General features: G+C 57.1%; 1 protein-coding gene across 9 annotated transcripts in view; it reads right to left on the bottom strand.

Moving 5' to 3' along the window:
• Positions 1 to 24: 24 nt before the first annotated feature.
• Positions 25 to 20039, bottom strand: part of SNX8 (sorting nexin 8) — a 64200-nt gene continuing 44185 nt past the window's right edge. For 4 of the 9 annotated variants that reach the window (XM_027610946.2, XM_027610945.2, XM_027610944.2 and 1 more), the window contains 10 exons: positions 14978 to 15168; positions 12568 to 12685; positions 12179 to 12300; positions 10443 to 10523; positions 9329 to 9489; positions 8633 to 8765; positions 5806 to 5874; positions 4434 to 4583; positions 3957 to 4106; positions 2467 to 2622 (listed from right to left, as the gene is read on the bottom strand). In XM_027610946.2, coding sequence (XP_027466747.1) covers positions 2512 to 2622; positions 3957 to 4106; positions 4434 to 4583; positions 5806 to 5874; positions 8633 to 8765; positions 9329 to 9489; positions 10443 to 10523; positions 12179 to 12300; positions 12568 to 12685; positions 14978 to 15168 — 1286 coding nt within the window. In that variant the 3' untranslated portion in view covers positions 2467 to 2511. Of the gene's footprint in view, positions 357 to 1552; positions 1683 to 2455; positions 2623 to 3956; positions 4107 to 4433; positions 4584 to 5805; positions 5875 to 8632; positions 8766 to 9328; positions 9490 to 10442; positions 10524 to 12178; positions 12301 to 12567; positions 12686 to 14977; positions 15169 to 18485; positions 18587 to 20039 lie in introns of those variants that run through there. The other 5 variants (XM_027610949.2, XM_027610950.2, XR_003522986.2 and 2 more) reach the window with 4 other exon arrangements.

The following is a 20039-nucleotide window of genomic DNA, read 5'->3' as shown; positions in this document are numbered from 1 at the left end:
CGATAAAAACTTTGGAACGTAGGCCATTTGTGAACAATTCCAGTTTACTGGGCATAATAGTAACTGATCCCTACAGCTTTTCTTATAAAGTGCTCCATACATCAAACTGCGTCACCAAGGGAGGAAGGGCCTCGAGGCAGACAGAACCAGCCAGAGTCCTGTGCGCGCATCAGAACTGTGTCTTCCGCTCCGGCTCTGCATCTGCCGGCGACAGCGAGCGAGCGAGCAGGGTCCAGGCTGGAAGGTCCTGGGTGGGGTTCCACTCCAGCCTTGCTGGAGTCCGGGAGCAGGGCTCTGTCCCCCCACGCAGGCCATGGAAGACAAGGAAGACCCTGCAGCTCAGGTACAAGGAGGCTCTGTGCAGAAAAAGGTGGCTTCTGCTGTCCCCAGCTGAGGGCACAGGGAGGACATGACACCCCCACCCCCAGCAAGCCTCTGCATCTGTCTGTTGACCTCCCTGCAGGGCCTGGGAGGGGGAGGGAGGGGATGGACCAGAAACTCCCCTCCAGGCAAGAGCCCCTCCTCGTTTCCAGGCCAAGGGAACATGGAGTCACCAGTAAGTCCTCTCCAGAAAGCACAGGGCAAGTCTCTAGTGCTGGAAGTCTCCTTGGTGACCTGGGTGAGGAGGCCCTCCCGCCTTCGAGCTGCTGCCCAGTGCGTGCGCCCCCAACCCCAGCGCGTGCAGGGCGGGGCCTGCTCTCCACTGTCCTGGGATCGCCTGTCCCTCGCCAGCCACATGCAGGCCATGGGCGGGTGAGCAGCATCGGACAGGGACGAACAGGAGGCTCAGAGGTCACGCTTTGTGGCTCAAGTGCACACAGGGCCGCGGGAGCAGCCCCGTGGGGCAGCACAGACCCGCTCCCAGCGCCCGAGAACCCATCTCTACAGTGGGGGGTGAGAACACAAGCACCACCCAGAAACAAGACACTGACCAAAATGACCCCCAGTGTGCTGGGCTCTGCAGATGCACCGCCCCTTCTCGTCACCCCAGGAAGGCACAAGCCGCGGCCATGGGGCCTCGGGCTGGGGGGGGGGGGGGGGCGCAGCAGGTTTCCCCACACACACACACACACCCCCACGGCTGTTCCAGCGGCACAGGCAGAACCTACACGTGGGGTGGGTCCAAGTCCCGGCCTGACCCGGTCGTCTAGCCAGACCGAAAGGACACTCCCCCAGACCATGGTGTGCATGGTCTCCTCGGGGAAGCACACCTGTCTGTGGGTAGAGAAGTTACCCTCGGTCCCCGTGCTGTGTGCGGATACACAGGTGGACATCAGACCCAGACGCAGCCCCAGGAGTCTGCGCTCCCCCCTGGAAGGCATGAATCTCAGGAATCCTGTAGTACAGTCAGAACCTCCTCCAGCACCGCTCAGGGCCAGGGAGCAGTGAGCTCAAAGGGCTGCAGTCCTCGGAGAAAGCACCCTGCCTATGTTTACACAAAAGGGATTCAGAGCAGGAAGCACCCGGGCCCTAAGCACACAGGAGCCCCAGAGCTCCTGGAACAGAGCCCTCTGGGCCTGCAGGTGCCGGAGGGAGGCTAGAAGGAGGGGTCTGAGTGCCCAAAGTAGGTGAGGTCAGCTTACAGCAGGTCAGCCACGGCAACACGGGCCCTTGATGCAGAGTCCAGCCAGGACACCGCCCCCCACCCGCGCTCCTCTGTCCTTCCAGCCTCCAGGTGCAGTCTGCAGAGAAAGGGGCGTCCAGGCAGCTGAGAGGACGGAGCTGTTGCTGCACTTGGACAAACAGCACCACTTCACCTTGTCTCCGCCATCGCAGACCACCAGGCACACACGGGTCAGAGAGTGAGCGTGCACGCAGGGAGGGACACAGGACACTTTACCCTAGAGGCCAGGCCAGAGGCCCCAAGGCACTCCCTGGGGCTTGTCCCTGGAAATCACCGCCGTCTGTGCACCCAGCGCCGAGTCCCCGCCCCACGCACACTCACACTGCCACCCTAAACCGGCCCAGGACGGCCGGCTGGCCTCCAGGGACGTGCCAGCTACAGCCACCCCTCATCTGACACAGGGACAGTCCTGCCCTCTGTGGGGTCAGCTCATCCAGACCATCCTGACTGCTCTAAGCCCCTGGGGGGGCCCCCTGCACATGCCACCCCCCCCGGCACCTGCTATGTGGAAACCATCCTGCCACCGTGACCTCTGGGAATCAGAGAAAACCATTCCAGGGACCCTCAACTTCTCCTCGCCAGACTCACAGGCACTGTTGCGGGGGGGGGGGGGGGGGTAGGGGGACAGGGGCAGGGGCGGCTGAGCAGATCCCTGTGGCCTCTGGCTTCTGTGGACGCTCAGAGCCCTGGGGTCGTGTCCTCGGCCCTGCTCCCCAGGAGGGCAGCACCCAGACCCTGGCCCCTCCCGGCCCGGGCATCAACCCAACACCAGGGACCCCGTGGTGGGGGGGGAGGCAGCCGCTGTCTGAAGGGAATTAAACAGGAACACACCGTTTGGAAAGAGGTTTTAGTGAGGCCGCCCGGGCTCCCGCCCCAGGCCACTGGCACTACTGAGGAGACACGCCGTCCTCCAGGGGCCTCGGCGGGGTCAGGGAACTGTTGGGTCCCGCGAAGAGGCAGCTGAGCTTGGGCTTCAGGTCGTTCCACACCTTGCTCATCTGGAGGAGAGGGAGCACAACAGGGTGAGAAACCGCCGAGGAGCCCCATGCCACCAGACCGGACCAGGGGGGCAGCTGGCCCTTCCCCTCGCCACATCTCAGCCCCTTCCTCCACAGGGGACACTGAAAGCGGAGGAACGGTGTGCGCCGCACGCGCGCCCGGCAGGTGGGCTCCGCCAGGACCGGCCTCCCGGTGCAGCGGGTCACACAGGACAAGCCGCGCCAGACAGCAAGTGGGGGTAAGACATGCAGCAGCGCTCGCTCCCTCGCACGCTGGTATCCGGCTTGAGGAGCGGACACCAGCGGCACGGGGAGGAGGGCGGCTCGGAGTCAGCCTCCCCAGACCCGAGCCCACCCGCACGGGGCCCCGCGCGGGCCTCCACCAGAGCGGGAGAGGCCCACTCCTCTCTGGCTGACACGTCGGGACGCTCCCCAGGGATGGGGACGCGGCAGTCTCAGATGCTTGTAGCCCATCACCCTCCAGGTCCCATGCCGATCCTGGAGGCCGGGCAGGCGCACAGCACACACCGTCCTTCAGCAACGGAAACTTGCCACAGGGATTAAACACGCCGAGGCTGGAGAGTTCTAACAGGCGCAGAGCCGGGACTGCGGCCCAGGCTTTAGGGACTCTGGCCTGAGCATCCCTAAGGGACCAGGGAGCTACAGGTGGCCACAGGCAGACGCGCCCCCCCCCCCCGCCCCCAGCAGGTGACTGTGCTGCTGGGGCTGCCGCCAGGACTTGACCCAACCCAGCACACACCACGTCAGCAGCCGCCAGCAAAGGCAGAACCACACGGGGACTGTACACGAGTTTCTTCAACCCTAGACACACACCCCCTTCTAGGCTGTCTGGAGAGGGACACGCCTGCCCCCGTTCACGGAAGCGCGAGGAGTCCAAGACAAGCTAGCACTACGCAGCTCTGGGTTCCTGGGGCCAGCAGGCGTCCACGGAGCTTGCCACGTCTCCGGCCAAGCAGAGGGCTTGTTCCCAGCAGTGCAGGAGCCGCCGGCCGGAGGACACGGACCCGGGGTCTGCGCCAACCCCTGCCTTCTCTCACCGACGCCCCACCCTCTCTTCTCTCCATTCCAGGGGACGCTGCACTTTACCCGACTCCAGAATCCCTCCAGGAGAGGAGGAATGCTTCCATCATGGTCTCACGCTGCCCCCCACCCTCCAAGAATCGTGAGGACAACTTTGCCACTGCTGTTCTGCCTACGTGTGAGATAGCAGACGTGAACCCTGCCTGTTTACAGACCCCGTGCTCCCCAGCAATGCCGCAAGGCCGGCTGCAGGAGTGCCAGGCTCCCAGACAGCGAGGGGCTGGCCAACCCACCTCCTTGTGCCCTTGGATCTGTGAGTTGACAAAGGCCCCGAGAATGTGGGAGGTGAGGGGCAGGTAGACGTGGACCAGCTGCATCTCCTGGTGCAGGCAGTACAAGGAGAAGTAGCTCCGAAGCTCCAAGGTCTGGATGGCATTCTCCTGCTGCAGAGAGAGGAGCCGCCCCTTGTACCTGGCCCAGCAGACGCTGCAGAGCGCCACACCAACACACGGCCTCTCCCCGAGCCCGGGGCCTCAAGCCCTTCCCTGCATCAGCACTGAGGAAAATTCCAGGCCACTCACCCCAACCAGGTGCCCCGAGGGCTCTACTCTGGGCACCGCAGGGCCGCCTGCCCACCCCCACCGCCGGCTACACCAGCCCCGGGCAGCGACGCGCCGGAAGCTCAGGGGCCAAGCCCCAGAGTACAGCTCCAGGGTCCAGCCAGGCCAGGCCTGCAGCCCCGGGCCGCCCGCCCCCGCCCCCAGTAGCACCTCGACGATGCGGGACTCCAGCTGCTCTGCGGCGTCGGGCTCGCGGCTCTGCACGGTGGTGCTCAGCATCTGCCTCCTCGTCAGGCTGTACTTGTGCAGTGCACGCTGGTGCTTGTGCAGCACGCCCTTCTCATGCCGTTCACACAGCTCCTGTGCGGGGGGGGGGGGGGGGGGGGGGGGCGTTGCACCTGCGCTCAGCCACCAGCCAGCCGGGACTGGAGCCGTCCCCTCCGGGGGAGGCAGCGGGAGGAGACCGGGAAACAGACACAGGCTTCGAAGTCAGCGCTGTTCACATGCGAGCCCCTCCTCTTTAGAAACCGTTCACACGCACTCCCACGCACTGCACACTCAGGGAGGATTCGTGGAACAGGATGGTTCAGGTGACGGGCCCCGGGTGAAACCAGGAGGGGCTGCAGTGCAAATCGGCACCACCAACCGAAAACCCACATAAACTAGGTCCTATCCACAGAGGAAGACGGACAGGGAACACGGAAGATGGGTCTCCGACTTTTCCGCTGCCCAGTTTCAGGAAGCCCATGTCCCTCCAGCAGCAAAAAGACCCGTCTCCGAAAGGAAGATGCACTGGCATTTCCCTGGAGCCGTGAAATAGCCCCAAGCAGTAATCTTGTGGGAAATACTGGCCACAGAATCACAGCGCTGGGACCTCAAGGGGACCTCGCTACCATCCAACTTAACAGAGAAATCCCTTCTGGGACCTCCTCAAAGTCCCGGGGCCCCTCCTCTGGAGCTCAGCACGAAGCATTCTCTGGCTTCACAGACAATCCAGCCCATCACCGAAGCCGCCACGGTTCAGAAGCCAGCCCTACCCAGAGCTGGAGTCGGACTTCCCAGAACCTCTGCCCACAGAAGAGGCAACCTCCCTCAGTGCTAGGCCAGCCCCTCACGTATGTGTAGGGAGCGAGCATATTTTCTCACACACATGTGCACAGTCACACGTGCACACGCACACACGTGTGGGGACACACGTATACGCACGCGTATATATAAGGTGCTCGTGCATTCACACACATGCACACGTGTGCACACACACACATACATACCACACACGCACACGTGTATGCACGTGTCTACGTGTACACACACACGCACTCATGCACATGCACACACACTCACACCCGCCATTCTCAGACCAAGGGAAGACAGAGGCCTGTCTGCACACCTGCTGGGGCCACAGCCCAGAGCACCGGCAGAACCCAAGGGGAAATAACTCTGGCAAGACTGCCTACGGCCCATCTTCCCTCCACAGCCCTGGCTTCGCAGCTCTTCGTCCACTCCTCTGGAGTCACACCCCTGAAAGATCATGGATCCTTCTCAAAATCTCTGTCCTTGGCCAAGGAGCAGCCAGACTCACTTTATAGGACTGGAGCAAATCCAAGAAGAGGTTCAATTTCTCCACCACGTCATTCTCTTCCTGTTTGCCCTAGAAAACAAGGGTGGGTGACCAACACCGAGCACCACAGGACCCAGAGCCCCGGCCAGGGCCCCCCATACACAGGCCTGAGCTGGCTCTCCCCCCCACAGCCACCAGCCAGCTCTACAGAAGAGCCACCTTCCCACACGAAGGCCCCCCAACATGAGGCAGGGAAGCCACAGAACCCGGCGGCTGGTTGAAAACTACATCCTCAGTCCCCAAGGTCATGTGCCCACACCCTCAGTCCCCAAGGTCATGTGCCCTCTCGTGCTTGTCGCTCCACAGCACTGGGCCCCCCAGCATGCCAAAGCCACGGTGCGGTGGGGCTGGGCTGGCTTCCTGGGACCCCCCTGTTCTAACACCGTGCTCACAGCCACACGTCCTGAAGGGCTCTAGAGCACAGCTCATGTCCCTCAGGCACCGACACCTGCCGAGCACCTTGCCCGGGTGTTTGCTGAACACTTCCTAGGCATTCATCAAGCACCTCTCAGCTGTTTGGTGAGCACCTCACCTCCCCCAGGTGCAGCGTGGGCTCCTCAGAGAAAAGAGCCCTTTTCACAACCTCTAGAGCTCCAGCTACGGCACAGCATGAAAAGCTCACCTCAGGAACCACACATCGGACTGTGTGTGTAGAGGGTGCAGCCAGGAGGCAGAAGATGGGAAGACAGGGGGAGGGGACGAATCTGACCGCGTTACAAGCACTGCCCTGGGAGCCAGGGGCTCCTGCCCGGGTTCTGCCACCAACTCAGGGGACCCGGGACTCATGCCCGCTGAGCTCAGAGGTTCCAGGCTACTCATTCCCACACCCACAGCCAAGACTCGAGCCAATAAGGTCACAGGAAAATAACAGGCATGTTCCAGGTCTTCTAAACCTGGAAGGAAAACACCAGAGGTCCACAGGTGCCCTGCTCCCGCCTGACTGAGCGGAGGGCCACAGGAGGACGGAGGTTCCTCGGTCTAGCAGCAGGTCACGTCACTGGCTAAGTCCCCGTTCTCGTTCAGACCCCAAAGCACCATCCTGTCAGCATGGAAACAACAGCCCCCCCTGAGCCTCCGTTGTCCGGCCAGGATATAGCGACCTGGGGCCCCTAACAGGTATGGGGAGAATAAAACCAGGGCGTGTGGAAACGGAGTGAGGAAAACCAGCCCCTGGATGTCTTTCCTCGCGCAGTGAGAGTGAACAGAACCCCAGCTGTGCTGGATGAAAGTCCTGACGGTCGTTTGATCCAGTTTCACATTAAAACTATATTAATTTCACTTCAACGTGAAAACCACGAGGAATAGTCAGGAAGTGGCACTTCCTCAGACATCACATTTCAAAGCAGCATCCGCCAGCTATCAGAGAATCTCAGAGCTTGGGGGTCAGCTTCAAACTATGAACTTTCACATCAGAAGCCTGAACCCTCTCTCCCACTTCAAAGGCAGAAACACAGCGTCCAAAGCTCAGTCGGAAAACACAGGAGACGACGGAGTCAGGAGTTTCCGTTCTGCGGGACGCCTGGGGATTCACCGTGCACCCCACACGCTCTCCCACCCCTGCCATGAGGCTGCCTGTTGAACTGGGAGCTGTGTGGGCCCAGGAGACCTGGGCCCTGAGAGGGACCAGGACAGCTTCAATTTTAGGTTTCAAAATGAGCTTTGAGGAAAGTCCAACAGGTTCCATGAAAAGTGTCCGAATGACCTCATCCAGCCCTTGCTTCTCACGGACGCGGAACAGGCCCAGGAAGCCACAGAACCCGAGCACAGGCCCAGCACAAGACACTGCCGCCGCACCTCCCACAGCACGGTGCCAGGCCTCCCCGCAGCGGACACGTGGGCACCTGGCAGGCCTGGAGAGGGACTGGGCCCGGCGCCAATTCTGAGAAATGCCAGCAACACCCTACGCTCAGTTTCTAACAGGAACACACAGGCACCGGGACCACAGAGGAAGAAAACCCAGGACTTTCCGTACCAGCCAATGAGATCAAATTTCCTTTTCAGAACTTAGAGACGTCCTGGGCCTCTGAGGGCCCCACCTTGAGCCTGAAAATCCCCCAGCTCCACGGTCAGAGTCCACCACCGTCACCGTGTTCTCCAGCCTGCTACTAAGGAGCTTCGAGCGTCAGACAGGCAGCAAGTCCCTTCACAGGTACACCATTTTAATTTATTTACTACCAGCCTAAAGACCATTTCCCCAAGAACCAGGCCGCAAACACTCACCCTCAAAGTCACATAGGGGTTTTATAGCATCAAAGCACCCAGAAGAGCCTCTCCGTCTGCCAGTAAACTGTGGACCTTCAAATCGATCCCCAAGGACCACAAGGCCCCTGCGCGTGCAGCAGAAGCATTTCCGGAGGCTAACTGGGTCTCTGCGGGGAATGGAGATGGGCTCTCTCGGAGCTCCGGAGCTTACTTACTGTCCTGATAAGTTATCAAGGAACCAAGTACTTGCTGACTAGGATAGCAAAGTGGGAACTACCTGGTCCACACAGAAGCATGCGGGGAAGTCCGAGATTACGTTTTCAAGGACAGATTATAGCTTCTCATCTCAGCAAAATCAACCCTCAAAGGAGCAGCACCCAGTCTGTCATGGGCAACCATCTTCAGAGCGTCAGGGGCTCACAGGGAGCCACTCGGAACAGATGGGGACATGCAGTTCCAACCAAGACCAACACCCATTCACTCCGGACAGAGGACTCCAAAGTCCACGTAAGAAGAGGTCCCTGCGTCCATTAGACAGGGACAGGTGCTCTTCAGAACGGGCACCGAGCACAACAACGTCACTCACCTGCTGGGCAGCTTTGTCAGCAAGCAGTGCAAATTCAACGGACAGGCCTCTCAGCGCCTGTTTAAGGGACCCCCACGTGCTGCTGTTCAGAGAGGCCCAGGAGGGGAGCGGGGTCGTGTCAGACCCCAAAGCACTAAGGGAAAAAGAAACAGAGGAGACAAGACACTCAAGGCCTGGGAGCCAAGCTGGCCATCCAGCATGACATGTCATCCCAGGGCAACCTCTGCCAACGAAGAGCGGTCCCTGGGGACATCTGAGCATCTGTCAGAAAGGCAGGACCTCAGTCCCCGCCCCAGGCCTCCTGAGCCACTTCTGGTCAACAAGCCCCCCAGGGACGGGTGTGCACATGTGGGCCTGCGAGGCAGAATTCTGGGGACTGCGGAGGAGGGTGCGTTCCTGGCTGACCATCCGCTGCCCCTCCACCCAGAGGAGCGTGAACAGTTCGTGCCATCCTTTTCCAGTCTAGTCCTGACAGCAGGGAAAACGCCGTGTGACCTACTGGCACACACTCGTCTGTTTAGGGATCCACCCTTCTTCCCTGCCTAAATTCTCATTTTGTCCTTCTAAATTCCATAACCCATTTCCCCAACCCTCTCCTTCGCCTTCTAACAGTGAAACTGGTCAGAATGGGCGTCGCTATGGTAAAACGCCTTCTGCCACGAAGTCTGCAGATCCCTCCCCCGGCGGGGCACCTGCCTCAGCTCCTTCCCGAATATGAGAAGGTCAGCAGCATTGTCGATGGCCCTCGATGCAATCCGCTCAGCCCGATCGCGAAGCTTGTGGAAGCTGTTGTAGATGTTCCGAATGAGCTCCCGGCTGACGGCTAACTGAGTCTGGATGTCGGCCGGGAGGAAGTCCTGGCAGGGAGGACAGCAAGGCCGCGCATTACTGGCCGTGAAGGGCCTTTTGGAGACAATGCCCAACAGGGCAGGCAAGAAGCCCAGCAACGGAGCAGCTTGTGGGCCCAGACGCCAGGCCATGTGGGGGCCTCACGGGGCCTCCCTTCTTGTCCAAAAAAAAAACAGAAACCAACATCACACATATACCACAAACACTAAGCTGAGTGGCCCCAGGAGATGGCGATTCTAGCGTCCACTGAAAGTGGACCCAACTGGAGGTCCTGCCAGAAGGCACACTCCAGTAACAACCATCAAGCTCAAGGTGACTCTCCGCATGAGGGCAAGTCCTCCGGGAAGCCGCATTTCTCCCCCAAGAGTCACTTTTTACCGGGTTTACTATTAACTACCTATTAACGTGAACTCTTCTTTAACATTAACATTAACTACATAACGCTTACAAGATAGGAAGCTTAGAGAATGGAGTGGGCACATGGGCAGGAGTCCGTATTTCCGTATGGAGAAGCAGTTTAAGAAGGAAAAGGAAAAAGCTACCCAGTAGCCACCTTAATCCTCTTTAGAGAAAGAACAGATTTGCTAAATTTTACAATAAACCAATGCAACACTCCCATCCCCTCTGAAATCCGAGAGGCTAGTGACCCAGCGGGAGTCCACCTGAATCACAAAAAAAGCCTCGGGGATGTGGCAGGACAGCTGGCCGGCTCTGTGGCCAGACCATGTTCAGCCCCCTACGGGTGGGCTACTTGGTGGTCTGGGACCTTGGCAGCCTCTCGGGGCCCGTCTCCCCATCTGCAAAGTTGGCAGGACACCAGCTGTGCGTTTGAGCAGGTGAAAGCAGGTGAAATGAGGAAACCATGCAGCAGGCCTCAGCGTCACCCCCAGCACGCAGTCAGGCATGGGGTCAGGTGGTCACTGCCTGGACTGGAGGGGGCGCGTCACGACGAGCAAAGTACCTTGGCCCGAGGAGCCAGCTTACAGTTCATGAATTCATCTCCAACATACTGAGCTGATTCCTTTAACTTGTTCTGCACGTCCTGCAAAAGGAAACAGAACAGCCAGCTCTACCAAGCTGCAGAACAGTCTGTACGAGACCACGGAAGTCAGCAGGAGGCAGGATGTAGGCCTTCCTCAAAGGGAACGCGTTCCCATTGAAGGGCTGTCACACAGGCATCCCAGAATATCTCGTCACCGTGTCTCCCAGGACTTCTTCCCATTGACTTTAACCTTTAGGGTGGCCTTCCACAGCCAGGAAAGCCTGACTTAACAACACCGGCACTGCAAAACCTCCAGCTCCAGAGGGCAGCTCTCTCTCCAGAAACACAGGAACTCCATCCAGAGCAGAGAGGACCTCCATGCCATAGACGTCACATCCTGGTGGGTCCCACCGCGTGGGGCACAGAGATGAGCTGAGGTGTCCTCCTTCCTTCAGACAGACCCACAGGACCCGGCCCACAGAGCCCCGGGAGGGCCCGTGGGCAGCACACAGGCCTCCTTGGCAAAGCCATGTCCAAGACTGGGACCCACAAAGAGCCATGGGAAATACAGGCAGAGAGCCTAACCTGCAGCTCCTTATGAGTCAAGGAATTCTAGAATTTCAGAGATGCCTTGAGGATCATCTGTCCTAATTTTCTCATTTTACCAGAGGAAACGGAGTCAGGGAGGTCCCAGGGACAACACCCTATCTGTGTGAGGGCAAAGGGTCACACCTCCAGGACAGGGACGCTGCCCAACTCTGTGCCCAGTGTGTGCAGCTCCCAGGCCCCCCGCATTCCTCTCTGGCAGTAAAGATCCCTGTGCTAAAGGAACCTGTGCACCCAGGGTTCAAAGGCCTACACTCCCAGCTAAAGGGCAGAGGATCACAGCAAGCTTTCATGGGGTGCCTGCTTCACGTCCCATAAGAGGGGCGTCAGTGGCAGGTACCCCTGAGCTAGCAGCAGGAAAGCCTTCTCAAGGAGACCCCAGACCCCTCGGTCTGCCTCTGTGGCTCCACAATCTGTGTCCTGCAGTGGGAGAGGGTGGGACTGAGCCCCCCAGGGCCCTGCTCGAGAAGGGGGTTCCCTCGGACAGAAGACGACCCATCTGATTCCACTGGTAAAGTGGCCCTGTTGGAGCCCCTACCTCCACCCCTCTCCCTAGGCAAGCAGGCTGCCCTTGGGACAAGGCAGGGACTTCCTCCCCAACTGGGAACAAGGGCTCTGCCTCGCTCCCCAAGGCTAACGAACACTGCACAACAGCTGACAGACACAGCCGCTTGGTTTCTAACAGAAATTAACATCCACATGGAGACGGTCTCCCAGGACGTGGGTCTATCCTGCAGCTCTGTGAAAAAGACTTCACTCAGTCTTCCAATGGCACGTCATCAATGTGGCCTCATTTGCTTTCGGGGAAACAGCCATTGCAATCTGGGGTCTCCGGCACTTCCGTAACCCTCCCAAGCAAAGCCTTCGGGGCGACGGCGCTCAGAACCTCCAGCTGGACACACCAAATCCTGCCAAGCCAACGCCAAGGATGCCTCCTGACATCACAGCCCCATTATCTGGGAAGGAAGTAAATCTCACTTGGCGCGGTCACGTGGGCAGGAGACTCCATCAGGGCACCGAAGCCGAGGAGAGCAAGACAACAAGCAAATATAAGAATGCCAGGCAGTGTGGGGAACCTCAGGCCCCACCCGCGACAGTGAAGTACTCACAGGGCCACTGAAGGACAGGAACAGCCGGAGGGCCACGTCCTCGGAGAACGGGGGGTGCCGGGCCACCAGGTTAATGAAGCGCCTCAGCGCCCTCCGCCGGGCCTCGATGAACTCCCGGTCGGCTGCGGGCAGAGAGCATGGGGTCAGCAAACAGGCTGGGCAGCAGCCCCACCCCAGCCCCCCGCAAACATGCTCCGCGGTGCGGAAATCTACCGGGAAAGGCATGGGTCCCTTTTGTTTGAACCAACAGTGATCCACCTCGTGCGGACCCCCGACAGGCAAGACGGGCACTGCTCACTGTGAAGGCGCAGGTTGTGCCGCGCTCCCCCCCCCCACCCCGACCCGGCCTTCCTGGGCGTGTCCCTTGCCAGCCAGCCCCCCAGCTTTACCTCCCAGCACTCTCTTGGGCGGCAGGGCCGGCACCATGCGGTAGGGAAACTTCTGCAGCAGCATGTCGTGGAGAACCACGAAGTCATTGTACCGTCTGTACACGGAGGACTTGAAGCGCTGCAAGAGGACGGAGGGCCCTGTGCTCAGACACCAGAAACCTCCCCTGTCCCCCGCCCCCGCCACCAACCAGAGCCCGCGGGAGCGGTGCGGCTCGGTGCCTCACCCTGCCTCACCAGGCTCTGCCGAGGACAAGCCCCGTCCTCCCTGGCGGCGCTCACCCAGCTTCCCACCGCCGCACAGCACGAGCGTCCTGCCCCACCGCCCGTTACTCGGGCTCTCCTGAAGAGACTGGACTTGGGGCAGGAGGCTGCGCCTGCACAGCGGGGCCCACCCCCATTAAAGGCAGCCGATGTGAACGACGCCCTCTTCACTGCGTCCCACGGGCGCCCTCCCGAACACGGTCACGCAGCGCCGGCGCAACAAGCACGACTACCTCCTGGGAGAGCGCCGACCGTCGCGGCAGACCAGACACCGCCCAGAAGGCCGGACAAGCGGACGTCAGACTCAGTGCCACCGTACGCCTGTCACGGACAGACCCGTGGGCTCCGCGAGCACCAGCCCCCACGCGCAGAGGAACCCGACCTGGCTCCGTGTCCGAGCTCACACGACACGCGCGTATGAGCATCGATCCTGGAAATCACACACGCTGTACTGCTTGTAAATAACGCTGCTCAGGGGACAGCAGCCAGTCTGACCCCGACGACCAGACACCCTGGGGAAGCAGAGCTGTACACACAGCACAGGGGGGCCGGCTGCCAGGGGTTCAGGGCAGAGGGATGAACAGGTGGGACGCAGGGGACCTTCAGGGCCGGGAACACTGTGGGACACGTGGCGGTGGATACCAGCTGTCACCGTCCAGACCCACAGAATGTGCGCCCACCCAGAGGGACCCTCGCACCGACTGTGGTCTCTGGGTGACGACATGTCCGCGTGGGATCACCGATCGTGACAAATGCCCCGTCTGGGGGACACTGATCATGGGGCAGCCTGTCCTGGTGGGGGGGAAGCAGGGGGATATGGGAAATCTCGGCTCCTTCCACTCAATTATGCCGTGAACCTCAAACTGCCCCCCAAAATGTAACGTCCATTAAAAAAACTCCATAAGCTCTACAAAGAGAACCACAAAGTCAGGCGGCTGCTCTGCTGGGGACAGCACACGTCGTGCCACATCTGCATCCACCACGGCCTCTGGTTAGCGGGGTGCTGCTGGGGGTGGAGCAGCGCATCCCAGGAGGGAGCCCGGGCAGAGCGGGGACAACAAACTTCCTGAAGAAACGGGGCACCTGAACGACACGGGAAGGGCCAGCTGCCAGCGCCCGTACAGGGGAGGGCAGCCCCCGACGCTTGGAGCCACCACACCCTGGACCGCATCCTGGGCCGCGAGGCCGGAAAGAGGAGACGCGCCCGCGCCGGCTCCAGCCCGCGGAGGGAGGGGCTGCGCCCCCCCGACCCACCCTCCCCTGGGGAGCAGCACCCACAAGCGCACTAGAACAAAGCTGACTCGCCGACTTCGGTCTCTGCAGCTTGAGAACACCTCAAAACAAAAATCCTGTGACTGCCGATTCCCAGAGCACACGCACACGGCCACTCGGTTCAGAAAACGTGCTTCCTCCCCGGGATGACAGAGACTCCTCCAACCGAAGCCCCACAGCAGCAGGACGCTGTCGCGCCCGCGGGGCCCTGCTCCGCCTGCCCTTGTGCGCCCCCCACTGACACAGCGGGACTCCACAGGCCCAAGAATGCTGTCGGCTCATCGATGACTTAATCCTCAGTTTCCAAATAAAAACTACCCCCAGGATCCATTCCAACAGCACCAGGATATAGACAGAGAACGGAGAAAGGGACGGAAGATTACCACTGCGGATGCCTCCCTGTCTCCGCACAGATGCACAGCCGGGTGCCCAGCGCCCCCTCGACTCCGGTATCGGGGGGCCCCTGACAGCGCAGGCAGCGTCCTTAGCGGGGATGAGATGGACACACACCAATCCTGCCCTCCAAACGGGACCCGAAGCCCACACTCCACCCTCAGGGATTTCCCACCACTGCAAAACCACATCAGGCTGGCCCGCTCCCGCAGCGTGTGCCCTGCAGACTGGATGAACTCCTCTGAGCAGCATCCCAGCAGAGGGATGGGGAGGGCAGGCTGAGCTAGCTGGGGGTGTGACTGAGCCAGAACAAGATGTGGGGACACGCAGGCTATGGAAACATCTGTTGGGTGGCTTGGCTCTCGGTGTCCAGTTTTGGATCTTCCCTTTAAGCCCAGCACACGGATTCTCTCTGCGGCCCTTCCCCTCACGCCACCCCCGCCCCGCCTCGTTTCCCAGCAGGCACACACTGTTTGCCCCTTACCTGGCTGGAAACCTCGTATTCCACATGCTTCAGGAAAAGGCCCTTCTTTTCGGGAATGAGCTCCACCTGCACAGTGTCCCTGCCCAGTAGCTCCTGCAGGGTGTATGACAGCAGCAGCGGGTTCCCCTGCGGCATCTGCATTCGACTGGGGTGTGGGTCCCTCCGCTCGCTGACCTGGGGCGTGGGCAAGTCTGGAGAAGGGAAAGCAAATGGCCAATAAAAACAGCTGCTCAGAAAGTGGAGACTGCCACCAGCCGGCCCTCCCTCCACCGTGTGCTCACTCAGCACCGGACTGTGGCCACGTCAACCCCCGTTCATTCATGCCGCGGAGCTGGCGCTCAGGGGCACCTCCTTCTGCTCCTAACAATCACCACGCCGTGATGTGTCCAGCCGCCTATGAATCAGCAAATACACCCACAGATCCAGGACCAGTCGGATCTAGTTTTCAACTTGGACAGAAAAAAAGTGAACTATTTACAAGTTTCAAGAAAAAGAGCCCTCCTTTTCTCTGGAGTCCAGAAGAAGGTTAGAACCAAAGAAAGAGCCATATAATTTCTCTGTCCCACTGTTTTTACAGTGAACACACATTACTCCGTGTGCCAAAACATTCCAATTCCATGTAGGTAAAAAACCCACATGCTTGCTTAGAGCTAGGATTCCCAATCACACAAGTCAAAGAATCACACCCTCAAACCTCAGCTTCCCTACAGACAAGGAGTCACCCACACCTCACTCACAGAGCAGCAAAAGACAGATCAGAGAGATCACAGGCTAATAAACACGGAAGTCACATTAAAAAGTCGTTTGGTTTTTAGTACAAAAAGTTCTAAAGAAACGAAGTTCTTTTTGGTTAAAAAACATAGTAAAGTTAAGGTACCCCACAGAGGGGGAGGGGGTCTTACTCTAACCAACACTGCTATAAACAACCACAACAAAATGTAGATTTCTTTCCTCTTTTTTCCAAATTTTCTACAACGTGGTTGTATCATTTTTCATAATTTACTTCTTAAAACAACACTTCAAAGTAAGGTTGTGGTTGATATCCTAAACAGAATTAATGACTAAACTATTTTCATCTGAGAAATTACTCAGCATTTTAGAATTTAAAATGTAGTTGCCTTGGGACACCTGGGTGGCTCAGTCAGTTGAGCGTCTGCCTTCGGCTCAGGTCATGATCCCGGGGTCCTGGGATCGAGTCCCGCGTCGGACTCCCTGCTCAGCGGGGAGCCTGCTTCTCCCTCTCCCTCTGCCTGCAGCTCCCCCTGCTTGTGCTTGCTCTCACTTCTCTCTCTCTGACAAATACAGTCTTAAAAAAAATTTTTTTTAATAAATAAGGATATAAAATGTAGTTGCCTTTAATTGACCTTAAAGCTTAAAACAAAATAAACTAAGGCCTTAATGCTTACTTGGGGACCCCAAGGGCCTCATAAAAACTCCACACAAAAACTCAACCTTATGTGCTCTAAAGCAGTAAGCTCCCAAGTGAGGGAGCATACCCTAGGGTGAAAACCATCCACAGGACGAAGAAAACAGAAGCAAATCTAGTCGTATTTTCATCTCTCGTTTTACAATTTACATTCCGGTGACATCACATAACATACATAATACAGTAGTACGACGCACGCACATAACTTACTAAAACTTGTACTGTGTAGATGCATGTGCACACATGTGTACGGTGTACATGAGTGTGAAGTACGTGTGCATATGCGAGCATGTGTGTGCACGAGTGTATATATACAGGATAATGTACATGTGTATAAGTGTAAATGTGCACGTGTGTGTGTGCGTGGGTATATGTGTGCATGAGTGTGACTGTGTATACAGGGAGTGCATACACGTGTGCATGGGGCGTGTACATGTGTATACGTGTAAATGTGCACGTGTGTGTGTACGTGGGTATGTGTGTGTGCATGAGTGTGACTATATGTGTATACAAGGAGTGCGTACACGTGTGCATGGGGTGTGTACATGTGTTTAAGTGTAAATGTGCACGTGTGTGTACGTGGGTGTGTGTGCGTGAGTGTGACCGTATGTGTATAAAGGGAGTGTGTACACGTGTGTGCGTGGAGTGTGTACATGTGTACAAGTGGAAATGGTGCACGTGTGTGTGTGCGTGGGTATGTGTGTGCATGAGTGTGACTATGTGTATACAGGGAGTGCGTACACGTGTGTGCATGAGGTGTGTACATGTGTATTATAAGTGTAAATGTGCACGTGTGTACATGGGTATGTGTGTGCATGAGTGTGACTGTGTATACAGGGAGTGCGTACACGTGTGTATGGGGTGTGTACATGTGTATAAGTGTAAATGTGCACGTGTGTGTACGTGGGTCTATGTATGTGCATGAGTGTGACTATATGTGTATACAGGGAGTGCATACACGTGTGTGTATGGGGTGTGTACATGTGTATAAGTGTAAATGTGCACGTGTATAAGCATGTACGTGTATGTCATGGGTGTGCGCACATGAGTGTGTGTACATGTGTGTATGTGAGTATGTGTGCATAATATTAAGAGTCCCCAATATCTTAATGGCCAAAATGTGGAGACCACAGCTCCAGAAGGTTCTCCCATCCTAATAACCCAGCCCCTTTCTGTGTAAAAATATTCTGATGGCCTTAAACTGTGTTTACCCAGTCTATTTAGGGACCACATGTACTCTCGGTCAACAAGCCAACAAGTGTTTCTCAAGTACCCACTTGAGTACAGTAACGAACAGCTCAGGGTCACTGAGCTCGTTAATAAACATTAAGCACACGGCTACAGATGGTCCCCAAGGCTGGGCACAATCCGTGAGGATCCAAACTCCAGGGCGAATGGGAATCCCATTGTGACGTAACTTTATGAGTACCGTGATAATGAGAGAGGGGGCCCAGACGCGGCGCCTGAGCACCAACTCCAGGGGATGCATCCCAGCTGCTGGGGGGCCTGGCACGCAGAAGAGCCTTAAGGAAAGCTTGCCAAATGACTATCTGCTGCTATTTACTGCATTTTCAGGAGTGAAAAGCAGCATGTCTGGGAAAACAAAGTCTTGTGTAACTAGAGCACAGAATATGTGGAAAGACAGGAAAAAGTGAAGCAAAAGGTAACGGGAAGAATATTTTTATCAGAGAAAAGATATGCAAATACATGTATCTGAGGAGGGACTTATATCTGGAATACATAAAGAACTCTTAGAACACAGTAGAAATAAAGAGACAACCCAATTTAAAAATGGGCAAAGGATTTGCATAGACATTCCTCCAAAGATACACCAGTGGCCAAAAAGCACATAAAAAGGTGCTCAACATCACTGACCGTCATGGAAATGCAAAGCACAGCCAGAGTAAGATATCCCCCACTGTGACAGCTCTAATTTTAAAAAAGGACTAGTGAACATTGGCCAGGACGTGGAAAAGCCTCACACATGCTGGCAGAGGCTGGCCTCAAGAACAGCCTGGCACGTCCTCACAACATGAGGCAGAGCCCCTCTGTGAGCCCACAGTTCCACTCCTATAAGTATACCTGAGACGTGAACACGGGTGTCCACACAGAGACCTGTAGACAAACATCCACGGCAGCATTGTTCATAGGATCCAGAGAGCGGAAAAACCCAAACGCCCACCAACTGTCAGGGAATAAATAAAAGCGGTTTACTCATACAATGGATTATTAGTCGGCCATACAAAGATTCATGCTATAAGATAGATGAACCTTGAAAACATGACGGTAAGTGAAAGAAGCCAGGCACAAGGGAGATGTATGGGATGAATCCGTGCAAACGTACAGAAACAATGCACACGGGTGCCTGCCTAGGGCTGGGGGTGGGGGGCAGTGACGGGAGAACACTGGGAAGTGAGGACTGGAAAATAAGGGGTTTCTCTGGCGGGTGATAAAATGCTCACGGCGAGGGGTGCACCACCCCGTGAACATGCCAACACTGCTATGTTGTGTCCTTTGCATGACTGAAGCGTATGGAACTCAAATGAGAACTACGAATGCCTTACATATAAAAGGTAGGTGACACCGGTAAGTGGCAGAGTAAGAACCTCCAAAATCCTCCCTTCGACAGAAGCAAAAATGGTCAGAACCCACTTTTTCAGAACACCGGAAATTGAAGATGTGTGGCAAGCCAGGGTATATTTATTGATGTGATAATTAGTTAAAATGAGGCCATACTGGGGGCACCCAGGTGGCTCAGTCGGCTAAGCATCTGCCTTTTGCTAGGTAATGATCCCAGAGTCCCAGGATCGAGTCCCATGTCAGGCTCCCTGCTCAGCGGGTAACCTGCTTCTCCCTCTCCCTCTGCCCCTCCTCCCTGCTCTTGCTCGCACTCTCTCCCTCAAACAAATTAATAAAATCTTTTTTTTAAGATTTTTTTATTTATTTATTCATGAGAGATGGGGGGGGGGGGCAGAGGGAGAAGCAGGCTCCCGCTGAGCAGGGAACTCAATGCGGGACCCGATCCCAGGACCCCAGGATCATGACCTGGGCGGAAGGCAGACGCTTAACCATCTGAGCCACCCAAGAGCCCAATTAATAAAATCTTTTATAAAAAAAAAAAAAATCAGGCCATACTGGAGTAGGCAGACCCTCAATCCAGTATGACTGGAGTCCTCATAAGAAGAGGGAGGACCACATGAGGAGCCCAAGACACCCAACACAGGGGTGGGTACACAACCGCAGAGGCAGAGACTGAAGCCACACAGCCACAAGCCAAGGAATGCAGAGGGTGGCCCGCCACAGCCAGACTCTAGAAGCGGCAGGAAGGGACTCTCCGCTATGGGGTTCGGAGAGAAAGCAGCCTTGCCCACACCTGGATCTCAGACTTCCGACCTCCAGGGCTGTGAGACATTACTGCTGTTCCAAGCCATCCAATTTGTGGTGCTTTGTCATGGCAGCCATCCGACACCCACACAAGAAACTTCACAGAATTCGTTCAGAGAGGTCATTAAATAAAGTCAACAATGATAAGCAGCAACACCTTGGGGAGGGAAGAAAATCTGATTTCGGAGTTGCCACACTGTATTATTTAAACTGTCCAGTTTAGGGGCGCCTGGGTGGCTCAGTCGGTTAAGC

This window comes from Zalophus californianus, chromosome 10 (assembly GCF_009762305.2).
Source record: "Zalophus californianus isolate mZalCal1 chromosome 10, mZalCal1.pri.v2, whole genome shotgun sequence".
Lineage (NCBI taxonomy): Eukaryota > Metazoa > Chordata > Mammalia > Carnivora > Otariidae > Zalophus > Zalophus californianus.
The sequence above is the reverse complement of the archived record's forward strand: the minus strand, read 5'-3'. Positions and strand labels throughout refer to the sequence as shown.